Source organism: Leopardus geoffroyi, chromosome A1 (assembly GCF_018350155.1).
Source record: "Leopardus geoffroyi isolate Oge1 chromosome A1, O.geoffroyi_Oge1_pat1.0, whole genome shotgun sequence".
NCBI classification, from domain to species: domain Eukaryota; kingdom Metazoa; phylum Chordata; class Mammalia; order Carnivora; family Felidae; genus Leopardus; species Leopardus geoffroyi.
Genome location: NC_059326.1, coordinates 113,937,926 through 113,962,556, shown reverse-complemented (window position 1 = coordinate 113,962,556; position 24,631 = coordinate 113,937,926). Strand labels below are relative to the sequence as shown.

Here is a 24,631-nt window from a genome sequence, read left to right as displayed (position 1 = left end):
ATTATATGTCAACTATGCATCAATAAAAAACATTTTAAAAATAAATGATAAAAAATTTTTAAAAATGAATTGACTGTGAGGGTATATTTCTGGATTCTCAATTCTATTCTATTGATCTATATATCTATGGTTATATTATTACTCTGCTGTCTTTAGCTTTGTAGTAAGTTCTGAAATTGGGAAGCATGAATCCTTCACCTTATTCTTCTTTTTCAAGATTGTTTTGGCCATTCTAGGTCCCTTGCATTTCTGTATGAATTTTAGGTTTAGCTTGTCAGTTTCTGCAAAGAAGCCAGCTGAGAGTTTGATAGAAATTGGGTTGAAAGTGTAGAAAAATTTGGGAAGGTATTGCCATCTTTTTTTTTTTTTTTAATGTTTATTTAGTTTTGAGAGGAGGGGAGGGGAAGAGAGAGGAGGGGACAGGGGATCTGAGGCAGGCCCTGCACTGACAGCAGCTAGCCTCATGCAGAGCTCAAACTAACGAACTGTGAAATCGTGAAATCATGACCTGAGCTGAAGTTGCATGCTCAACTCACTGAGCCACCGAGACGCCCCTGGGGGAGTATTGCCATCTTAAAAATATTAAGTTTTTCAATTCATGAACACAGGAAGTCTTTCCATCTATTCAGGTCTTTCTTGATTTTTTTCAACTGAGTTTTACAGTTTTAGAGGACAGGTTTCATGCTTGTTTTGTTAAATTTATTCTTTAGTGTTTATTTTTGATGCTATTTTAAGTGGAATTTTTCTTAATATCATTTTTTGGTTCATTGCATGTGTATAGAAACACAGTAAATTTTGTTTATTGATCTTGTATTCTGCAACATTATTTTTTTATTAGAGAGAGAGAGAGCACAAGCAGGGGAGAGGGGCAGAGGGACAGAGGGAGAGAGAGAATCTTAAGCAGGCTCTATGCTCAGAGCATAGACAGAGTCAGAGCCTGATGCAAGGCTTGATCCCATGATTCTGGGATCATGACCTGAGTTGAAATCAAGAGTCAGACGCTCAATCAACTGAGCCACCCAGGCACCCTTGCAACCTTCTTAAACTCATTTATTTGTTTTAATATTTTTTTAGTAGATTTCTTAAAGGATTTTCTATATACAAGATCATGTCATCTGTGAATATTGTTTTATTTCTTCTTTTCCAATTTGCATGTCTTCCATTTTCATGTTCTATTTCATTTTCATTTTCTTTTTTTTTTTTTAATTTTTTTTCAACGTTTATTTATTTTTGGGACAGAGAGAGACAGAGCATGAACGGGGGAGGGGCAGAGAGAGAGGGAGACACAGAATCAGAAACAGGCTCCAGGCTCTGAGCCATCAGCCCAGAGCCTGACGCGGGGCTCGAACTCACGGAGCGCGAGATCGTGACCTGGCTGAAGTCGGACGCTTAACCGACTGCGCCACCCAGGCGCCCCCATTTTCATTTTCTATTTCACTTTCTTGCCTACTTGCCCTACCTAGCCTCCCTAATCTTATCTTCCTTATTTGGTATAGTTAGTCATTCCTTACTTTTTGTAGCCCTCTCTTCGCTTGTCTTCTCAGACACCATATGTTTTGGGTTTTCCTCCTATTTCACTAGTTACTTTATTGTTTCTTTAGCTGGCTCTTTCTCTTTCCTCCAACCTCTTAACCATCTCCCACCTTTGAAATTAAGACTTATGAATCCATTTGCCTACTTGATAAACCCCACGTAGATGTCTGATATGCAGCTGAAATTTAGCCTTAGGACGGTTAACTTAACTGTTAATCCTAAATGAAATGTTTTATGGGAAAAAAAGAGAAAGAAATATTAATGTTCACGGAATGTTTACTATTAGCACTATTCTTTATCTTGTTCACAACATATCTGAATTCTGATATTCAGGGGACATGAACCCTGGTCAGTTTGATTCCAGAGCCTGAGCTCCTTCCGAATAGCTATCACAAAGTGGATAGCCCTGTTTTTCTCTTGTTGAGATTGTTTTTTGGAGTAGTGTGTGACAGCTCAGGAATAAAGAATCCTGTAGGATTTCTAGTAAATGGAATTAGAAATGCTTGTCAGCCATGCAGTGCTTTAGAGCTGCTGCTTCTCTCTTCTATATAGAGTGGATACACAGAGATGTCTCAGTGTGCAGACAGGCTTTACCATTCCCAGGGAAAGCCTACATTGAGTTTTGGGTGAGTTTCTGGGTCACTTTCCTAGATTTCTCTAGCCTTGAGATACACTTCTCATCAGAACTATTCTCCTGTATTTGCTTAACTGGATTCTCCACCTTTAAACCTCATTCCCTCTTGTCTCTTTTCCTTTGTTCATGAACTATCAGCTCCTCTGGGTTTGTGCAAGATATCCCATTCTGACATTTGCCTTTTCAGCACCTGGCTCAGCATTTGCTCAGCATTTCTGACTCATCTGTTTTGCTTTCCTTGTTAAAATACTGGTTACAAGAACAACAAGAAAATTACACTCTTTTGGTCAGTTCTTTTTAACTGAAGTATAGTTGACAAATGACTTGTACTTTTAAAGAGTAGTGATAACTCCATTTTCTCTTTAAAATAGTTAATGAAAGTGCAATGAAAATGTCCAAGATAAGTCTGTTCATGTTGTGACTACATTTTTACAATCCATTTTGTCCAGATTAAAAACTAGCCTGTTCTCAGGTGGCATCTGCAATCTCATTTGGTCCCCATGATGGATGTCCCGAGGCAGCTAAAAAAGATGAGAAAACTAGTGAGATCCTTTGTCCATGTTCTCATAGCCAGTTAGGGGCAGAGCCAGTTCTCTTCCCAGCTGAGCTGGTTAGTTCTGATAAAATTTGTCTTTAGAGTCTGCTGTCCACTGTAGTGTGAGGTCCCATTCCCAGGTTTTGCCTCTTGGCACTCAGAGGTGTCACCCTTCCCTGATGCCCCCTCACAGGGACTTTGTTCCATAGGCTGAAACTTTCCTGATCACCTTTCAGTATTGGAGCTAACTTATCTTCTGATTTTTTGTTCCTAAGTATGAGCCAATCATGGAGCATTATGGCACCAATCCAGAATGAGAACTAGATTCAAGACTCTGCCTTATGTGGCACCTCTCTGAGCTTCATAGACCAGATGAACTCTAAGGGCATTTACAGCTCCAGTCTTGTCATGCTTTATGATTCTATTTTCTCTGATAAGCAATCCTGCACTAACGTCTGAATAGTTGGCAAAGGTTTAATATGTCACTCCAGGGATGGCAAATAGGTAGCTTATCTCCTATCGATCAATCATGGAAGACTCATTAAAAAAAATTTTTTTTTAATCTTTATTTATTTTAGAGCAGGGGGGCAGAGTGTGAGCAGGGGAGGAACAGAGATAGAGGGAGACCCAGAATCTGAAGCAGGCTCCAGGCTCTGAGCTGTCGGCACAGAACCCAACGGGGGGGCTCGAACCCATGAGCTGTGAGATCATGACCTGAGCCGCTCAACTGACTGAGCCACCGGGTGCCCCAATGGCAGACTCATTCTCTTCATCTCATGCCTGTTAAATGGATCCCATCATGATTCAAACTTCTCAATCCAGTATTGTGTGCTAAGTAGCCACTGCCAGTGGATCACAGTTGACATGAGTTTGTCCTGACTTCACTCCGCATCTAGTGCTTCACTCTGAAGGAGGGATTAGTGGTGACCAGGATACCACAGACTTTAGGAAGATGGGTTCTGCGGTTCGGCTGCCTGCATTCACATCCTTTTTCCACTGCTCCCTTTTTGTGTGACTTTGAGAAAGTTACTTAACTTCTCTGGACCTCACTTTCCTTTTTTGTAATTTGCAACATAACAACCATACCTCATGGGGTTTTAGACAGGATTAAATGCAATAATATGTATAAAAGAGTGCTTAGAACAGTGCCTAGCATATGTAACTCAATAAATGCTTACTATTGGAAGGCTGGTGGAGGAAAAATCCTTAGACTGACACTTTGTGGTGCCCTTTCTATCCTTCAAAGTGGTCTGATGTTCATTCTGTCTATGAGTGTGGATTGATCCCATTTCAAAGTTTATTTAGTCAGTAAAAATTTAGGGCTTTCTTTAGGCTAGGCTTGCAGCCAGGTGTTTAAGATATAATAAACAAGTTCCTTTCAGAGCTTGCAGTGTAGTGGGGATGACAAATAGTTTGTTTTGAAGGTAGTTACAGTATCCTTAATAATTGCAGTGATTGGAGCTTGCACAGGGTCTTTAGGGAGCAGCCTTCTTGGTGATAATGTTAAATCTGGGTGGGAAGATTAATACTTGAGTTGTCCCGATCTGGCTGGCCTCTTGCCAGTGTTTCATAGGTATTAGGTCCCGTGGGGGATTGTTAATGCTTGTTTTCGTGGGCAGCACATCTCAGTGGCATGTTCATGCTCCTTGGCATTCACTCAGTCCCTCTAAGGACTGCCCCAGGATTTTCCCATTGCTCTCTGAGCTGCTGTCCCTCTGTCTCAGAGCTGAAGGAGCCGAGGAGCAGAGATGTGAAGACAAATGAAAGAACCCTGAATTTGCAGCGCCAGAGTAGCTAGGTCTCTCTGTGCGCCTTAGGAAAGCATGAATAGCACAGCTTATCAGATTTGGGAAAGTCGATGAGTTCATCCCCCTGCCTAACTCAGGATAGGGCAAATGTCTGCGACAGTCTTGTATGGTGGCGGTGTGGAATCTGGGTGGGAGAAAAAATATCCTTGTGTGGCTGGGGGTGGGCATTGGTGCTGTGACCCATGCTGTCCCCTCACTGGTGTTTTACAGTAAACAGCTGTTGTGTGACGTGATGATTGTGGCAGAAGATGTCGAGATAGAAGCCCACCGTGTGGTCCTGGCAGCCTGCAGCCCCTACTTCTGTGCGATGTTCACAGGTATGGCGAGGGGCTAATGATAACCCACAATTATGGGGCTGCAGCCCCAGTGAGAGAATATTTTGGGTGGTGGCCTGAGGGGAGGCAGGAGACAGAATGCTATGACACTCACTGTAAGGAGCTTCTGTGTATCAGATGCTATGTTTTGCACCATGGGGGACTTGGTGGAACCAGCCAGGCATGCAGCCCCTTGTCTACTATGAGGAAAAAAGAGGTAGAACCATAGAGTTGATTAGTTCTCACACTTCAGCATGCATCATAATCATGTAGGGGAGCTTTTAGAAGTGTAGGCTCTTGGGCTTATCCCCACACCTCTGTTCTTTCATTTTGCAGATGAGGAACACTGAGGCTGACAAAAAGGGAGGGACTTGCCCAAGATCACATAGGAAATGAGTGGAGCTTGGCTTCTTGATGCCTGGCCCATTGCTGGACCAGCTTGTCCTTCCCTGGCCATTCCTACCAGGCAAGGTCTGCAAACCCTCTTGAGTCTTTACAGGAGTGTGGAAGAGATTTGGGAGAAGTGATGGCAGGGCTTGGAGGGGAGAGGAGAGTAAGATAGGAATTTTCACCATCTGGCACCTTTGCAAACTTTCTAGAGGGTCCCTGTTTCCTGTATATGCCAAATAGTCCAGTCCAGCTATTTCACATGTGAGACTGAATGCCTTGAAACCCATGGAGCTTCCTGTCTGTAGTGCCTCACAGCACCTCCCCTGCTCACTGAAGACCAGTTGTGCCTGCTGAGACCCTCAGGCTGGGTCAGGTGTCCCTTCCCCACATTCCCCAAGTACCCATTGCTGCTTGTGAGTGTGGTCACTATCACTCTTGTGTTGCTGTCTGTTTTCTGGCATCGTCAGTGCCTGTGCTGTGACGTCTTGTGTATCGGCGGCTTCTCATCCTGCAGATTACAGGCCATGTGTCTCCCCAGAGGGCCTCCTCTGACCATCTTTGCCATGGTTCCTCACTAAGTCTCATAACTTGAATACATAGTTTTTCCTAACGTTTATCCCTACCTGAAAATCCTGTTGTTGGTTGTTGATTTTTTTTTTTTAATCTGTCTCTCCTCACTAGACTGTAAGCTCCTTAAGGACAGGAGTCTTGTTGGACCTGTTTGCTACCATATCCTAAGCATCTGGTACACGACCAGAGTCAAATGTATTTTAAATGAATGAATGAAATGTCTCCATAGTTGATTATGAGCTTTGGGCGCTTGAGGGCCATGTCTTGTCACTGCTGCATCCTCAGAGCCAACCACAGGGCATGGTATTTAGTAGGAGACAGTAAATAAATGAAGCTTAAAAAGAATGAAGGTGGGCTTGCTAAGAATGGGTGAGTGCAGGCACCCTGTTTTTGCTGAGTAGGCTCTTTCCCTTCTCCTAATATAGTATGTGGCCTCTCATGGGCAAGAGTGGTTCTAGTTGGGGGTGACTTAGTGATTGTGTTTTGAGAGTTCCTCACAATGTGGACCCCCCCTTGGCTCATTGTGTGAAGGAGCTGTAACTCAGGTAAGTGGATCAAGCCACTCTTCCATCACCCTGAACCTTGGGTCAGGAATTAGCAGCCTGGAAAATGTAGTTGTGAAAAACAGTGAATTTCACTACCTGGAAATTTTGAGCTGCATGCTCTTTGAAGTAGTTTCAAACTCTAGTAGCAAGGTTTTTATGTCTTTATTTACCTCTCTTGTTCATCTGTCTATTTAAAAAAAATAATTCATTTTGTTTGCAATAGTTATTTGGTTGCAACTTCACTAAGTAGCTCTGCCATTCATTGTTTTCTTGTGTATGTGGTTTGGAAAGTCCAGTATTGAGAGAGGAAATCTGTTTGGAATTGCGATGAATTGTAGTGTTGCCTCCACTTGTTGCTAATGAACTTGCCTCTGGAGTAGTGCAAGGGCCCAAGCAAGAACAAGATGATTTTAGAAACATAAAGAATCTGAATGCTTCTGGAGCAGATGTTGGATTCTAGTCATTAAAGGGAGGAAAAAATCAAGAAGAAACAGTCTAATGTGATGCCCAGCTCAAGTCATCTGTTGAATCTGGTTACTGTCCATCCTTTCATCCTTCCATCCATCCAGCCAGCCAGCCATATCTGTCTGTCTTTCTACTCACCCATGTACCTCTTCAAACACTACTCACATATGTTGATTGCAGAAAAGAAATTAGAGAATGTGGACAAGCAGAAAAAAAAAATATATGTAATACATCATCTAGATAAGATTATAGTTCATATCCTTTCAGATTTTATGTTTATAAATATATACACATACGACATAAAATTTTAATATAGGGGCATCTGGGTGGCTCAGTCAGTTGAGCATCTGACTCTTGATTTTTGGCTCAGGTCATGATCCCGGGGTTGTGGGATCGAGCCCCATATCTGGCTCTGTGCTGAACATGGTAGCTTGGTAGCTTGAGATTCTCTCTCTCTCCCTCTGCCCCTCTCCCTTGTTTGTGCTCGCTCGCTCTCTCTAAAAAAATAAAAAAATAAAAAATACCTAAAAAAATAAAAAATTTAAAAACCCACCAAAATAAAATTTTAATATAAATGAGCCATTTTGTATATGCATAGTTGATGTAATGTGTATACTTAAAAAAAATTACTGTTCATCTTCCTGGGATGTTCTTCCCCTGCCTCTTTGCCTGTCTAACTCCTATTCATCTCTCATTACTGCTTAAGCAACACTTCCTCAGGTAGACTTTCCCATGATCCCCTTGGATTAGGTTGAATTCTTTTGTTATTTACTCTTGTGATACCATACGTTATGCTTGTCTTTAGTATCACTGCTTATTTCATTACTTCCTCAATATCTGATTGCTCTGGTCAGTCAGTTAAGAACTCTACCTTAATTCGCTGCTATCTCCCCACTGCCTACCTGGATCTTCCATGTAGTAGGTGCTCAGTGAAAATTTGCTTAATCAAACCATTGGTCTATGGTCAGTATATTTTCACATCAGTGAAATCACATCTACATCATAATTTCAATGGCTTCGTAAGATTCCATCATATATGTCCAAGTCAAAAATTGATTTCCATTTTGGTTAGAAATTCTAATTCTTTCTAATATTTTGCTATTATAAGTAATACTGTCATGGGTATCTTTGCTTCTTAATATTTATTTATGTTATAATTATTTCCTTAGAATAGACCCCTAGAATAGGGGTGTGCACATGTTGAAGATTTGAGACACATGCCACAAATTCACATTTCCTAGAACAGTTGGACCAGCTTATGCTTCCATCAGCATTTTGTGAGATTTGTGTATTTTTTGAGACCCCTTGATTTGGCTTAAACCTTGGTAAGCAGGTTTAAAGAGTAACATTGTAAAATTTTGTTCTAATTATCAGATTCAGCTTCAGAATTCATAAACTTAATCATGAAAAGGCCCAGCTGACTTTTTTCTTTCAAAAATTTAGATAATTTATTTTATTTTGTTTTTAATTTTAAATCCAAGTTAGTTAATGTATAGTGTAATAATGATTTCAGAAATAGAATTTAGTGATTCATCACTTACATATACACCCAGTGCTCATCCCGACTGGCGTCCTCCTTAATACTCATCACCCCTTTAGCCCTTCTCCCCACCCTCCCCCTCCATCAACTCTGTTTGTTCTCTGTATTTAAGAGTCTCTTATGGTTTGCCTCCCTGTTATCTTATTTTGCCTTCCTTTCCCATATGTTCATCTGTTTTGTTTCTTAAATTCTGCATATGAGTGAAATCATATGATATTTGTCTTTCTCTGACTTATTTTGCTTAGCATAATACATTCTAGTTCCATCCATGTTATTGTAAATGGCAAGCTTTCATTCTTTCTTATTACCAGTAATATTCCATCATATATGTATGCCACATCTTCTTTATCCATTCATCAATCGATGAACATTTGGGCTCTTCCCATACTTTGGCTATTGTCGATAGTGCTGCTATAAACATTGGGGCGCACGTGCCCCTATGAATCAGCAGACTATGTGTGCATGTGCCTCTATGTATCCTTTGAATAAATACCTAGTAGTGCAATTGCCGGGTCATAAGGTAGTTCTATGTTTAATTTTTTTTTTTTTTTGAGGATGAAAACCAATTTTATTTTCATTTTTTTTATAATATATGAAATTTATTGTCAAATTGGTTTCCATAAAACACCCAGTGCTCATCCCAAAAGGTGCCCTCCTCAATACCCATCACCCACCCTCTCCTCCCTCCCACCCCCCATCAACCCTCAGTTTGTTCTCAGTTTTTAACAGTCTCTTATGCCTTGGCTCTCTCCCCCTCCAACCTCTTTTTTTTTTTTTTTTCTTTTTTCCTCCCCCTCCCCCATGGGTTCCCGCCAAGTTTCTCAGGATCCACATAAGAGTGAAACCATATGGTATCTGTCTTTCTCTGTATGGCTTATTTCACTTAGCATCACACTCTCCAGTTCCATCCACGTTGCTACAAAAGGCCATATTTCATTTTTTCTCATTGCCACGTAGTATTCCATTGTGTATATAAACCACAATTTCTTTATCCATTCATCAGTTGATGGACATTTAGGCTCTTTCCATAATTTGCCTATTGTTGAGAGTGCTGCTATGAACATTGGGGTACAAGTGCCCCTATGCATCAGTACTCCTGTATCCCTTGGATAAATTCCTAGCAGTGCTATTGCTGGGTCATAGGGTAGGTCTATTTTTAATTTTCTGAGGAACCTCCACACTGCTTTCCAGAGCGGCTGCACCAATTTGCATTCCCACCAACAGTGCAAGAGGGTTCCCGTTTCTCCACATCCTCGCCAGCATCTATAGTCTCCTGATTTGTTCATTTTGGCCACTCTGACGGGCGTGAGGTGATACCTGAGTGTGGTTTTGATTTGTATTTCCCTGATAAGGAGCGACGCTGAACATCTTTTCATGTGCCTGTTGGCCATCCGGATGTCTTCTTTAGAGAAGTGTCTATTCATGTTTTCTGCCCATTTCTTCACTGGGTTATTTGTTTTTCGGGTGTGGAGTTTGGTGAGCTCTTTATAGATTCTGGATACTAGCCCTTTGTCCGATATGTCATTTGCAAATATCTTTTCCCATTCCGTTGGTTGCCTTTTAGTTTTGTTGGTTGTTTCCTTTGCTGTGCAGAAGCTTTTTATCTTCATAAGGTCCCAGTAATTCACTTTTGCTTTTAATTCCCTTGCCTTTGGCGATGTGTCGAGTAAGAGATTGCTACGGCTGAGGTCAGAGAGGTCTTTTCCTGCTTTCTCCTCTAAGGTTTTGATGGTTTCCTGTCTCACATTCAGGTCCTTTATCCATTTTGAGTTTATTTTTGTGAATGGTGTGAGAAAGTGGTCTAGTTTCAACCTTCTGCATGTTGCTGTCCAGTTCTCCCAGCACCATTTGTTAAAGAGGCTGTCTTTTTTCCATTGGATGTTCTTTCCTGCTTTGTCAAAGATGAGTTGACCATACGTTTGTGGGTCTAGTTCTGGGGTTTCTATTCTATTCCATTGGTCTATATGTCTGTTTTTGTGCCAATACCATGCTGTCTTGATAATGACAGCTTTGTAGTAGAGGCTAAAGTCTGGGATTGTGATGCCTCCTGCTTTGGTCTTCTTCTTCAAAATTCCTTTGGCTATTCGGGGCCTTTTGTGGTTCCATATGAATTTTAGGATTGCTTGTTCTAGTTTCGAGAAGAATGCTGGTGCAATTTTGATTGGGATTGCATTGAATGTGTAGATAGCTTTGGGTAGTATTGACATTTTGACAATATTTATTTTTCCAATCCATGAGCAGGGAATGTCTTTCCATTTCTTTAAATCTTCTTCAATTTCCTTCATAAGCTTTCTATAGTTTTCAGCATACAGATCCTTTACATCTTTGGTTAGATTTATTCCTAGGTATTTTATGCTTCTTGGTACAATTGTGAATGGGATCAGTTTCTTTATTTGTCTTTCTGTTGCTTCATTATTAGTGTATAAGAATGCAACTGATTTCTGTACATTGATTTTGTATCCTGCAACTTTGCTGAATTCATGTATCAATTCTAGCAGACTTTTGGTGGAGTCTATCGGATTTTCCATGTATAATATCATGTCATCTGCAAAAAGCGAAAGCTTGACTTCATCTTTGCCAATTTTGATGCCTTTGATTTCCTTTTGTTGTCTGATTGCTGATGCTAGAACTTCCAGCACTATGTTAAACAACAGCGGTGAGAGTGGGCATCCCTGTTGTGTTCCTGATCTCAGGGAAAAAGCTCTCAGTTTTTCCCCATTGAGGATGATGTTAGCTGTGGGCTTTTCATAAATGGCTTTTATGATCTTTAAGTATGTTCCTTCTATCCCGACTTTCTCAAGGGTTTTTATTAAGAAAGGGTGCTGGATTTTGTCAAAGGCCTTTTCTGCATCGATTGACAGGATCATATGGTTCTTCTCTTTTTTTTTGTTAATGTGATGTATCACGTTGATTGATTTGCGAATGTTGAACCAGCCCTGCATCCCAGGAATGAATCCCACTTGATCATGGTGAATAATTCTTTTTATATGCCATTGAATTCGATTTGCTAGTATCTTATTGAGAATTTTTGCATCCATATTCATCAGGGATATTGGCCGGTAGTTCTCTTTTTTTACTGGGTCTCTGTCTGGTTTAGGAATCAAAGTAATACTGGCTTCATAGAATGAGTCTGGAAGTTTTCCTTCCCTTTCTATTTCTTGGAATAGCTTGAGAAGAATAGGTATTATCTCTGCTTTAAACGTCTGGTAGAACTCCCCTGGGAAGCCATCTGGTCCTGGACTCTTATTTGTTGGGAGATTTTTGATAACCGATTCAATTTCTTCGCTGGTTATGGGTCTGTTCAAGCTTTCTATTTCCTCCTGATTGAGTTTTGGAAGAGTGTGGGTGTTCAGGAATTTGTCCATTTCTTCCAGGTTGTCCAATTTGTTGGCATATAATTTTTCATAGTATTCCCTGATAATTGTTTGTATCTCTGAGGGATTGGTTGTAATAATTCCATTTTCATTCATGATTTTATCTATTTGGGTCATCTCCCTTTTCTTTTTGAGAAGCCTGGCTAGAGGTTTGTCAATTTTGTTTATTTTTTCAAAAAAACAACTCTTGGTTTCGTTGATCTGCTCTACAGTTTTTTTAGACTCTGTATTGTTTATTTCTGCTCTGATCTTTATTATTTCTCTTCTTCTGCTGGGTTTAGGCTGCCTTTGCTGTTCTGCTTCTATTTCCTTTAGGTGTGCTGTTAGATTTTGTATTTGGAATTTTTCTTGTTTCTTGAGATAGGCCTGGATTGCAATGTATTTTCCTCTCAGGACTGCCTTTGCTGCGTCCCAAAGCGTTTGGATTGTTGTATTTTCATTTTCGTTTGTTTCCATATATTTTTTAATTTCTTCTCTAATTGCCTGGTTGACCCACTCATTCTTTAGTAGGGTGTTCTTTAACCTCCATGCTTTTGGAGGTTTTCCAGACTTTTTCCTGTGGTTGATTTCAAGCTTCATAGCATTGTGGTCTGAAAGTATGCATGGTATAATTTCAATTCTGGTAAACTTATGAAGGGCTGTTTTGTGACCCAGTATATGATCTATCTTGGAGAATGTTCCATGTGCACTCGAGAAGAAAGTATATTCTGTTGCTTTGGGATCCAGAGTTCTAAATATATCTGTCAAGTCCATCTGATCCAATGTCTCATTCAGGGCCCTTGTTTCTTTATTGATCGTGTGTCTAGATGATCTATCCATTTCTGTAAGTGGGGTGTTAAAGTCCCCTGCAATTACCACATTCTTATCAATAAGGTTGCTTATGTTTATGAGTAGTTGTTTTATATATTTGGGGGCTCCGGTATTCGGCGCATAGACATTTAAAATTGTTAGTTCTTCCTGATGGATAGACCCTGTAACTATTATATAATGTCCTTCTTCATCTCTTGTTACAGCCTTTAATTTAAAGTCTAGTTTGTCTGATATAAGTATGGCTACTCCAGCTTTCTTTTGGCTTCCAGTAGCATGATAAATAGTTCTCCATCCCCTCACTCTCAATCTAAAGGTGTCCTCGGGTCTAAAATGAGTCTCTTGTAGACAGCAAATAGGTGGGTCTTGTTTTTTTATCCATTCTGATACCCTATATCTTTTGGTTGGCGCATTTAATCCATTTACATTCAGTGTTATTATAGAAAGATACGGGTTTAGAGTCATTGTGATGTCTGTATGTTTTATGCTTGTAGTGATGTCTCTGGTATTTTGTCTCACAGGGTCCCCCTTAGGATCTCTTGTAGGGCTGGTTTAGTGGTGACAAATTCCTTCAGTTTTTGTTTGTTTGGGAAGACCTTTATCTCTCCTTCTATTCTAAATGACAGACTTGCTGGATAAGGATTCTCGGCTGCATATGTTTTCTGTCTAGCACACTGAAAATCTCGTGCCAATTCCTTCTGGCCTGCCAAGTTTCAAAAGAGAGATCAGTCACGAGTCTTATAGGTCTCCCTTTATATGTGAGGGCACGTTTACCCCTTGCTGCTTTCAGAATTTTCTCTTTATCCTTGTATTTTGCCAGTTTCACTATGATATGTCGTGCAGAAGATCGATTCAAGTTCCGTCTGAAGGGAGTTCTCTGTGCCTCTTGGATTTCAATGCCTTTTTCCTTCCCCAGTTCAGGGAAGTTCTCAGCTATTATTTCTTCAAGTACCCCTTCAGCACCTTTCCCTCTCTCTTCCTCCTCTGGGATACCAATTATGCGTATATTATTTCTTTTTAGTGTATCACTTAGTTCTCTAATTTTTCCCTCATACTCCTGGATTTTTTTTATCTCTCTTTCTCTCAGCTTCCTCGTTTTCCATAACTTTATCTTCCAGTTCACCTATTCTCTCCTCTGCCTCTTCAATCCGAGCTGTGGTGGTTTCCATTTTGTTTTGCATTTCATTTAAAGCGTTTTTCAGCTCCTCGTGACTGTTCCTTAGTCCCTTGATCTCTGTAGCAAGGGATTCTCTGCTGTCCTGTATACTGTTTTCAAGCCCGGCGATTAATTTTATGACTATTATTCTAAATTCACTTTCTGTTATATTATTTAAATCCTTTTTGATCAGCTCATTAGCTGTTGTTATTTCCTGGAGATTCTTCTGAGGGGAATTCTTCCGCTTGGTCATTTTGGATAGTCCCTGGCGTGGTGAGGACCTGCAGGGCACTTCCCCTGTGCTGTGGTGTATAACTGGAGTTGGTGGGCGGGGCCGCAGTCCGACCTGATGTCTGCCCCCAGCCCACCGCTGGGGCCACAAACTGGTGTGTGCCTTCTCTTCCCCTCTCCTAGGGGCGGGATTCACTGTGGGGTGGCATGGCCCGTCTGGGCTACTTGCACACTGCCAGGCTTGTGATGCTGGGGATCTGGCGTATTAGCTGGGGTGGGTAGGCAAGGTGCACAGGGGCAGGAGGGGCAGGCTTAGCTCGCTTCTCCTTAGGTGATCCACTTCAGGAGGGGCCCTGTGGCAGCGGGAGGGAGTCAGATCCGTTGCCGCCGGAGGTTTGGCTCTGCAGAAGCACAGAGTTGGGTGTTTGCGCGGAGCGAGCAAGTTCCCTGGCAGGAACTGGTTCTCTTTGGGATTTTGGCTGAGGGATGGGCGGGGGAGATGGCGCTGGCGAGCGCCTTTGTTCCCCACCAAACTGAGCTCTGTCGTCGGGGGGCTCAGCAGCTCTCCCTCCCTTTGTCCTCCAGCCTTCCCGCTTTCCGAGCAGAGCTGTTAACTTATGACCTCCCAGACGCTAAGTCGCGCTTGCTGTCGGAACACAGTCCGTCAGGCCCCTCCACTTTTGCAAGCCAGACTCCGGAGCTCTGCTTGGCCGGCGAGCCGCCCCTCCGCCCCGGCTCCCTCCCGCCAGTCCGTGGAGCATGCACCGCCTCGCCGCCCTTCCTACCCTCTTCCGTGGGCCTCTCGTCTGCGCTTGGCTCCGGCGACTCCGTTCTGCTAATCATCCGGCGGTTTTCTGGGTTATTTAGGCAGGTGTAGGTGGAATCTAATTGATCAGCAGGATGCGCGGTGAGCCCAGCGTCCTCCTACGCCGCCATCTTCCCTCCGTCCTATGTTTAATTTTTTGAGGGACATCCATACTGCTTTCCAGATTGGCTGCACCAGTTTGCATTCCTACCAGCAGTGCAAAAGTGTTCCCCTTTCTCCACATCCTCACCAACATCTTTTGTTGTCTGAGTTGTTCATTTTATCAGCTGACTCTTGTTAAGTCCATTTCTATCAGCATGTTTAAGGCCAAAATGAAAAAGAAATACTTGTGACGTTCTTCTGACTTGAGTGGTGTGATTACAGTCTTTTTATTCAGGCTTAAAGTGTTTTTACTTTTTTGTCCTCTGAGTTCATATTGCCCAAATGTCCCAGATATCAACCCTGCTCCTTGACCATGTTCTGCACAGAATAACTTGGGATAAATGTGACAGTGAGGTCTGAGTGCCCAGAGGAGAGTGTTGAGAGGCAGCCAGCTTGCAAGAAGATCCAGGATGGGCTGTCACTCAAACTGCTCAGCACTCCTTTAGCACAGGGATTAGAGAGGCCAGCAGTGCTATGTTCTGCCCATCTTCGTCCTGTGAATAGGGAATACTTTAGATTGCCCTGCTTCCTCCCCATCTAGCTCCTCCATCCCTAGGGAAGCACATTTTACCAAAATAGCCTAGTCAGTTTTTTTCTCTCTCTTTTTTTTTGTCCTTTACTATGGGTTCTGTGTACTAGAGTATTTCCACTCCATATGGGTCCCTACGTGTCATCTGAGTACATTAGAAACAGCCCCATCTTATGGTGTTAAAGGAACTGGGTTTTAAAGAATATGTGGGCTCAGGGTATTAATGCCCCATCATCGCTTGATAGAGGTGTGGGGTTGCTTGCTTTCCTGGGTTCTCTGTGGTTCTTGGGGATGTCTAGGTACAAGGTCTTAAGGTATGGCCTGAGGATTTAAAGAAATTTAAGATCTACTCTTTTAGTCCAGGTCACTCTCATCTTTCACCTAATTTCCTACAGCAGCTTTGGTACTAGTCAACCTGCCTCCTATTTTGTTCCTTCAACCCCAGCCTGTTCTCTATACTGTAGCTATAGTGACTTTCCAAAAAATCAATCTGATGCATCCCTCACCTGCTTAAAATTTGTCAGGGGCTTTTGAAGAGGCACATGCACCACAATGTTTATAGCAGCACTATCAACAATAGCCAAATTATGGAAAGAGCCCAAATGCCCATCAACTGACGAATGGATAACAAAGATATGGTATATATGCACAGTGGGATATTGCTCAGCCATCAAAAAGAATGAAATCTTGCCATTTACAATAACATGGATGGAACTAAAGTATATGATGCTAAGTGAAATAAGTCAGAGAAAAGTAAATAACACATGATTTCACTCATATGTGGAATTTAAGAAACAAAACAGGTGAACATAGGGGAAGGGAAGGAAAAGTAAGATAAAAATAGAGAGGGAGGCAAACCATACGAGACTCTTAAATACAGAGAACAAACTGAGGGTTGCTGGAGGGGTGTTGGGTTGGGGGATGGGCTAAATGGGTGATGAGCACTAAGGAGGACACTTGTGGGGATGAGCACTGAAACCATTATTACACTATATGTTAACTAACTTGGATTTAAGTAAAACTAAAAAAAGACATGTGTCATGAAAGCCATGTCTAAATGCACATCATTTTCAGAAATGATTGTAGTTAAATTAAGATTTATTTAATACTAAAAACTAAAAGAAAGTAATTGGCTTAATCATTCCACCATTTGAACAAGCATAGAGTATCCTTTGAATCAATATTTTGATCCTGGTCTGATCCCTCGTTAACATAACCTGATAGTTGAAAGAAAAAAAAATCCGTCAGGGGCTTTCCATTGCTTTCAGGATGCAGTCTGAACTCCTTGGCCTGGCCCACAAGGCCTTCCATTTGCCTAGATTCTGCTTCTGTCTCCAGCCTTGACTCCCCATTACTCTTTCTCTCTTTTTCTCTCTCTCTCTCGTCTCCGCCCCCACCATTCCTCTCTTTGCTGTGCTTCTGCCACATTCAGCTTCTTGTGGGCCCAGAACAGGTCCTGTTCTTTCTTGCCTCCAGACCTTTACATACACTACTACTGTCTTTGCCTGGAATATTGATTCTTCCCTCATACTTCCTTCTCTCCTAACTAACCATGACTCCTTCTCCAGATCTCACTTTAGATCTGTGGTTCTTAACTATGATGAATCAATCTGATGAAAACAATGGATTCTCTTCTCCCCAGTGGCAAATACGGGTTCCTGTGTACTATTCATTTTGCATACAGGTCAGGGTTCAGGAATCCCTGCTTAACAACTCTTAAAGCTAAGCCCTCTTTTCTAGTATTTAACACATTTCATAATTGTTCGTTTACTTGTGTCTCTCCCCACTGGACTGAGCTCCATGAGGGCAGGGCCATAACTTATTCATGGTTGTGTCCTCTGGTCCAGCACAGTGCTTGGCACATAGGGACTGCTTGATATGTGTTTGTTGAATGAATGAATGAATGAATGAATGAATAAATATCTGCCCTTGAATGGATCATGTTCTTTTTGGAGGAATAGGACATGCATGGTAACAGATGACAGGCAGAAGTGGAAGAGGCTAGAAAGATGTGCGACTAACACATTTTCTGAAAATGAATAAATCAGGAGACTATAGATGCTGGAGAGGATGTGGAGAAATGGGAACCCTCTTGCACTGTTGGTGGGAATGCAAACTGGTGCAGCCACTCTGGAAAACAGTGTGGAGGTTCCTCAAAAAATTAAAAATACATCTACCCTATGACCCAGCAATATCACTGCTAGGAATTTACCCAAGGGATACAGGAGTGCTGATGCATAGGAGCACTTGTACCCCAATGTTTACAGCAGCGCTTTCAACAATAACCAAATTATGGAAAGAGCCTAAATGTCCATCAGCTGATGAATGGATAAAGAAATTGTGGTTTATATACACAGTGGAATACTACTTGGCAATGAGAAAGAATGAAATATGGGCTTTTGTAGTAACATGGATGGAACTGGAGATTGTTATGCTAAGTGAAATAAGCCATACAGAGAAAGACAGATACCATATGTTTTCACTCTTACGTGGATCCTGAGAAACTTAAGACCATGGGGGAGGGGAAGGAAAAAAGAGTTAGGGAGGGAAGCAAACCATAAGAGACTCTTAAAAACTGAGAATAAACTGAGGGTTGATGGGAGGTGGGAGGGAGGGGAAAACGGGTGATGGGCATTGAGGAGGACACCTGTTGGGATGAGTATTGGGTGTTGTATGGAAATCAATTTGACGATAAATTTCATATTAAAAAAAAGAGAAAATTCAAATCTGAGGTGGTTGGGCTGGGCCTCTTGGCAAAAGCAGAGGAGGAGGGCTCTTGGATTGACCTTGAAGATGGATGGACATATAGAGCTCATGTTTTGTTTTATTTTGTCAGAGTAGTCGAGGTAAGGAAAGGAGCAAGAATGACCAAGCCTTTGTTGGTTTCTGCTCCTCAGGAATTACTGGAATCCATGGAATTATGAGATATCAAGGAAAGCCCCTTTTTTTCCTTTTCTTCTTTTTCCTCCAACAAGTATTTTTTAAGTGCTTGTTATATGCCAAGCACTTTGTTAGGTGTTGAGGATATCTTGGCAAATGAGCTTGACAAGATCTTCTCCCTCTTGGTTCTTGTTTGCTAAGTCTTACATACTAAGTTGTCCTTAGAATTTGGACCAAGGCCTTGTTTGGGAATACTTTTATCAAGGTCATTAGTTAGGGTTAGGTTTAAATTATCCAGGGATTTGTGAGAAATGACATGCGGTCTAGAGTTAGGCCAAGATTCAAATCCCAGCCCTGCCTCTCACAGCCATATGCAAATACCTTTTGAAATGCCAGTTCTATAGTTTGTAAAATGGAAATAATATCTACCTCCTGGGGTTGTTACAAGGATTGAATGAAATAACGTGTATAAACCCTCGGCAGAGGTTCTGGCACACAGTAGCAGCTATTACTGCTACCACTTTCAGAGTCTGTTTAAGCTGAAGCCTTAGTTTGGTGCAGTAATTTCTGTTGGTTTATAAGAAATAATGTTGGATTTTACAAGTCTGTGTGATTTATACAGGTTTCTAATATCCTATAAAGGAACTTTCTTAAAATAGATTTTGGTTTTTGAGGCCATAGTTTTTCCTTCACGTGGTTTTCCCATTTGCTTATTGAAGTTTAAGTATTTAATATAGAAAATTAGAAATTTTGGAGCCATGCAAAGAAGCAGGAAAAAAATCTCCCAAAGTTCCACCATCTGTGTCTGAATGTTTGCTATACATTTGACTAAGAATGATCTTGCATCCCCCAGAAAAATAAAACTTTTGCCCATATATACTGGTAACTTCATGTAATTTCAGGAGTTTCTACTTGTTTACCCTGAAGTTACAAAACTGATTGATCTTATTCTCAAGTACAACTTCCACAGAGAGAAACAATCAAGCCAGGCTCTGATTTCACACTCACGTAAGGGCTTCTGAATCCCTTGGTTCTTGCAGTCAGGTGTTTCTTTTTTTTCAGTCTTTTTTCTAAGGCCCAAGTTCTTAAACTAAGAATTGGCTGTCTGTAATTATCGTTTGCATTATAATTATCAGCTGGACTCTTACTGATGAATTTCTTAATAGCTGTTTAGAAAGGTAAGTTGAACTTTTGATTTTCTTGGGTGTGGATTTTTATTTTATGTGTCTTGGAGTAAACTCAAGAGAGATTGTGAGAGCCTGTCTAATGGGTGCAGTAGAAATCCCCTATCTTTTCCTCTTTCCCCTTTGCCAGTTTGCCCTGCCTCAAAGCTCTTTGTGCTGAGGCCTTTTCACTGACTTCTACTGGTAATCAGAGAGAAGACAGAATAGGGTGGAGGGTCTCTGGTCTACCTGGTCTGATGGTGGAAGGAGTGGGCAGAATTTGGAATGATTTTCCTCCCTCTTCCAGACTCATTCAAATCTCTAACTGTGTTGCGCTGGGAACTGTAGATTGGTGGAGGAGTCATGTGCTGCCCATGCAGCTTGGAGGTGGGCGTCTGCAGCCCACACGCTGTACTGTACTTTATTTTCTTGGCTCCAGCACACAAATTCCACAGAGAGAAAACAACTACCCGGGCTCTGTTTTCATACTCACATAAGGGCTTCTGAATCCCTGTTTCTTGCAGTCAAGTTGCCCTTTATTTCAGTCTACAAAGACACATGTCTAGCCTGTCTTTTCCTACTGGAATCAGCAGCCCTTGTTGGATGAGTTTGGCTGTAGACAAACCCATGTGCTGTGTGAGAGGGCAGGCTGGGGAAAGGGGCCTCATTTCTGTGCACATGTAGTACCGCTGCTGCCCTAGTTCACAGGCTCTGTCCTTTTCTTTGTTGGATTATTATCAGGGCCTCCCAACTGTTTTCCCTGCCTCTGATCCAGCTTCCACTGTGCATCCAAAATTTCATTCAGAAATACCCATCTGTTGATGTCATTCCCCTGTTTAAAACCTTCCAGTGGTGCTACTCCTAGGATCAAGTCCAAACTCATTTGCGTGGCTTACAGGGCTCTGCAAGCCCCGGCTGCTGCCTCCCTCTCCAGCTTCTTCTCACTGGCATCCCATACCAGCCTCTCACTCTTCTCCAGATTTATCCTTTTGGCACTTTCCTGCCTTTACAACTTATGGCTCCTGCATCCGGCTCATCCTTCCTCACCTTTGCTGCCCATGGAAATACCCAGCTTAAGTGTGACCTCCTACTAGGATGGCTTCCCAGGGCTTGTTTGCTCCATCTTTTGCATTCTTGGGATTTAGTAGAGGATCGTGAGTAGAGTGTGGGCTCTGGAGTCACACTCACTGGTTTCAGTCCCAGCCTGGCCCCTTCCTAGATGTGTAACTGTGGGCAAAATGAATACCCACCCTCCTGTGCCTCAGTTTCTTCATCTGTGAACTGGGGATAGTATTAATGAAACTCCTAGGTTGTTGTGAAGATTGAAAGAGGTGCCATTTTAAAGTGCTTAGCCCATTGCTTAGCTGTAGTTAGCACTCAATAAATGTTACTTTGTATTGTTGTTGTTATACTGGCATGTTATTTATATCTCCATTAAGCTCCTATCACCTCATATATTTTTATATATCTGCCCTGCTAAACTGTGCGCTCCTTGAGGGCAGGTGCATATCTTGTTCACTTTTCTGGGCCCTGTTTGTACAGGTTTATAGTAAATGTTGGTTGAATGAGTTACTACTGCACACAGATTTGCCTTCAAAATGGGAATGGGCAACAGACAGAGTGAGGAATGCATAGAGTTGGGTTTGCAGATGATCACAGACCCAAAGTTGATGTGCCCTTGAGGTCAGCTGTTTTATCCTCCTCCATGCCTGAATCCCTTCTGCCACCTCCCAGCGCTTTTATGCTGCCAACACAGGGCAGGAGGCTATGTGAAAGTTAAGCACCAAGTTCGTGTCCGTTTTGGTTTTGTTTTGGACTGTAGGTGACATGTCTGAGAGTAAAGCCAAGAAGATAGAAATCAAGGACGTGGATGGGAGGACGCTGAATAAGCTGATTGACTACATCTATACGGCAGAAATTGAGGTGACTGAAGAGAACGTCCAGGTAAACTCAACCCCAGCTAATCGCTCACCACGCACTATTATTGCATCATTTCATTGAACCCTCGCGACAACTCATTTGGTAGCTGGAGAGGAAGCTAAAGCTCCAAAGAGGTTAGGTGACTTGCCCTGTGTCACATGGCCTTTAGTTGGGTGAAAGACCCTCACACCCGTGCCTGTATGATCATGGCACCCATACTCTTAACCGCTAAGCAGTCATGCCTCTAAATGAGCTTGGGCACCAGAGCAAAGTCTGTAACTCATGTTGGTTCAAACTCTGGGTGAAGGGTGACCCCACTTCTCCCCAGTCATGATCTCATCTCAGGGATTTTCACTGTGGATTGTGAGGCTGTTAAAAATTTTTCCTGTTTCAACGTAAGTCACCTGAGTTTCTTTGAGCACTCACGCTCAGAGATGGAGGTGCCAAGCACCAGGCCTGAGTCTCAGCAGGGGTGTGCGACCGTAAAATGTGTGCCTTTTCCTCCTTTGGCTGCCCTGCCCTCATCCTCAGCCATCTGGAGCCTTGAAAAGAGGAGCCAGCGAAGACACTGCTTCACCCAAAGGTGTGTGTCTTAATGGTTGGGGACATGAGGCAGCACCGGCATGCTTCACTAGGAGAGATGGTTGAGGGTGTGTGGCCCATTCTGGAACCTACAAACCCCTGGGCCAAACACAGACACAGGACATACTATTTCTTGTCATTAAGGGCCTTACTATTTCAGTAAAGTGCTGGAAGGTACATGTGATATGAAGGATTTTCCTTTTTTCTTTTTCTTAAAGCACAGTTCCACCTTCTTTATTGTGAGGCAGATACCTCTCCAGTGACCAAAATACCTATTTCCCTTTTCCAGAACACCACCTCCTTTATCAGGATCACGGTATTTGGAAGGCTGAGTTGGTAATCATTTTTTCATTCAATTCAACCCAGATGTTTGAGTGCCTCTTATATGCTGGGCACTTCGTTGGGCTACGTGATTGTAATGATAACAGGGGTGATTCCATTGCCTGCTGTCACTCAGTTTGTGGTCTGGGGGTGAAGACAGATGCTTGTCAAATCAGCACACAAGTAATGTCTGTGCACAGATTGTGATAAGTCCTTTGAGGTAGGGAACGTGGTATATAATTAGAGAGTATCAAGGAGACGCAATTTAGATGGGTGAGGGGATCTGGGAAGGGCTCTTTTGGGCGATAAAATTTAAGCTGAGGCTTGCTATGGTGAAGGGTACTTGTGAGGGTAAAGGGTAAAGGCAAGCTGAGGGTCTGAGGCACCCTGCGTTCGGGCCTCCGGAGCCTGCCTCTCAGTAGAGCCTGCCTTTGTCTCTGGCCTCTGGATAGACTTTCAGGTTGTACAGTGATCTAGTCTAATCCCCTTCCCCTTTTAAACTGAGGTATATACCCCATAAAACACACAGCCTTTGCAATTCATTTCTGGTCTTTTTCATCCAGAATGAACTCAGCAGGGGAGTGCTCACATCTTAGGTCTAGCAACAGAAACTAAACAGCTGAATGACTTTTGGGCAGTAACAGTAAGTGCAGAACAATTTGATATAAAGTGAGTATGGTGCATGTGTTGAAAAAACATATGAAAAGGTTAATATCAAACCACCATCACATTTATATTCACTTGGATACTTTGAAAAGTGATGTAAATATTGATATTTACAGAATGAAAGGAGTTATATCTTTTGCAACTCTAATGACCAATGCTAGATATCAACTGAAAAATGTACAGTGGGTTAATAATTTTTTAAAAAACCTTGCATTAGGGTATATCAGTAACTGTTAATCATATAGTGTAGTAGACAGAGTAATGACCCTCTCCCAAGATGTCCATGTCCTGATTCCTGGAGCCTGTGAATAGTTAGGTTCTAATTGTCAAAGAGCAGTTCACTGTACAGATGGAATTAATGTAGATCAGTGGACAAGCAATGGGGAGATGACCATGCATTATCCCGGTGGGTCCAGTAGAGTCACAGGGGCTCTTTGAAGTGGAAGATGGAGGTAGAATAAAGAGAATCAGAGAGATATGACCCGACACAAACTCAACTTGATGTTTCCATCTTTAAAGATGGGGGCCATGAACCAAGGAATGCGAGTAGCCTCTAGAAGCAGGAAAGGCAGAGAAACATATTTTCCCTTAGAGCCTTCAGAAGGAATGCAGCCCTGTTGACACCTTTATTTTAATCCAGAGAGATGCATTTGGGATTTCTGACTTCCAGAAGTATAAGAAAATAAATTTGTGTTGTCTTAAGCTACTAAGACAAAACCAAACACTTCCCCACCACCCCCTCCCCCCCAAAAAAACCGCACCCAACAACAAAAAAAAACAAACCAACAAATACAACACTGTAGGTGAGGTTGTAGATTGTATGAATTGAACCAGCTTTTTCTAACCTTTTTACCATGTATTTGTTGAATAACTTTCTTTCTCCCCCATCAAGTCCAAAGTATTTACAAACTTGGATAAGTAGAAGATGTTCCACTCTGGATCCTTATCGCCTGGCCGGGTATTTGTCTTTGTTGCTTTGGTCTAACCCAGTGGTAGTGTGTAAACACCATTATATGAAGGCAGGTAGCAGCAGATAAACTCATCAGAGTCCTCTATAGAAAGTGGCTTCACCACTGTTTGTTGTAAACCTACGTTATAGGGGTAGGGCAGGGGCCAGATCGAAGATGTGCAGGTTTAGAGGAAGAACTAGAGATGAGGCAGGAGTCGAGTCTGAAGGGAGGCCTGGGTCTGAGCCGTAGCTTCACCCCTGATCAAGAGTGAGTGCGCTTGTTCTAGCTCTGTCCCCGGCATGGTGTCTGTTTTCCCATCTGTAAAGTGAGGGCATGGGATTCAGTGAGCTTGGGCCAGAGAAGACACTTATTCTCTCAACCCATGATTTGTGTTCCCTCCCTTCTACTAGAGCCTCTCTGACACCCTCACTGACACCCTGCCTTAAGGATCCGTTTTCATAATTAGTAGCCGTTTTATTGAGTGGTCACACTGTCAGCCTTCAAATCCTGGCTCCACCATTTTCTAGATGTGAGATATGAGGCAGCTTACTTAATCTTTCTGTACCTCAGTGTCTTCATCTGTAATATGGGCGTAATAGCAGTACTTAATTTCATAGAGTTAGTGTGAGGATTAAATGAATTAATATAGATAAAGCCTTAGAACATTGCTACCCTGTGCCAGGCAGATAGTATGGGCTCTGTGAGCGCTGTGAGCACAGAGACCCTGTCACTGAGGAGCACATGGTCTGAG

General features: G+C 42.2%; 1 protein-coding gene across 10 annotated transcripts in view; it reads left to right on the top strand.

The window, feature by feature from the left end:
• The window catches only part of KLHL3 (kelch like family member 3), a 286,180-nt gene that overhangs the window by 188,864 nt on the left and 72,685 nt on the right, over positions 1 to 24,631 (top strand). For 8 of the 10 annotated variants that reach the window (XM_045490046.1, XM_045490032.1, XM_045490038.1 and 5 more), the window contains 2 exons: positions 4,721 to 4,827; positions 21,264 to 21,385. In XM_045490046.1, coding sequence (XP_045346002.1) covers positions 4,743 to 4,827; positions 21,264 to 21,385 — 207 coding nt within the window. In that variant the 5' untranslated portion in view covers positions 4,721 to 4,742. Of the gene's footprint in view, positions 1 to 4,718; positions 4,828 to 5,160; positions 5,296 to 21,263; positions 21,386 to 24,631 lie in introns of those variants that run through there. The other 2 variants (XM_045490061.1, XM_045490072.1) reach the window with 2 other exon arrangements.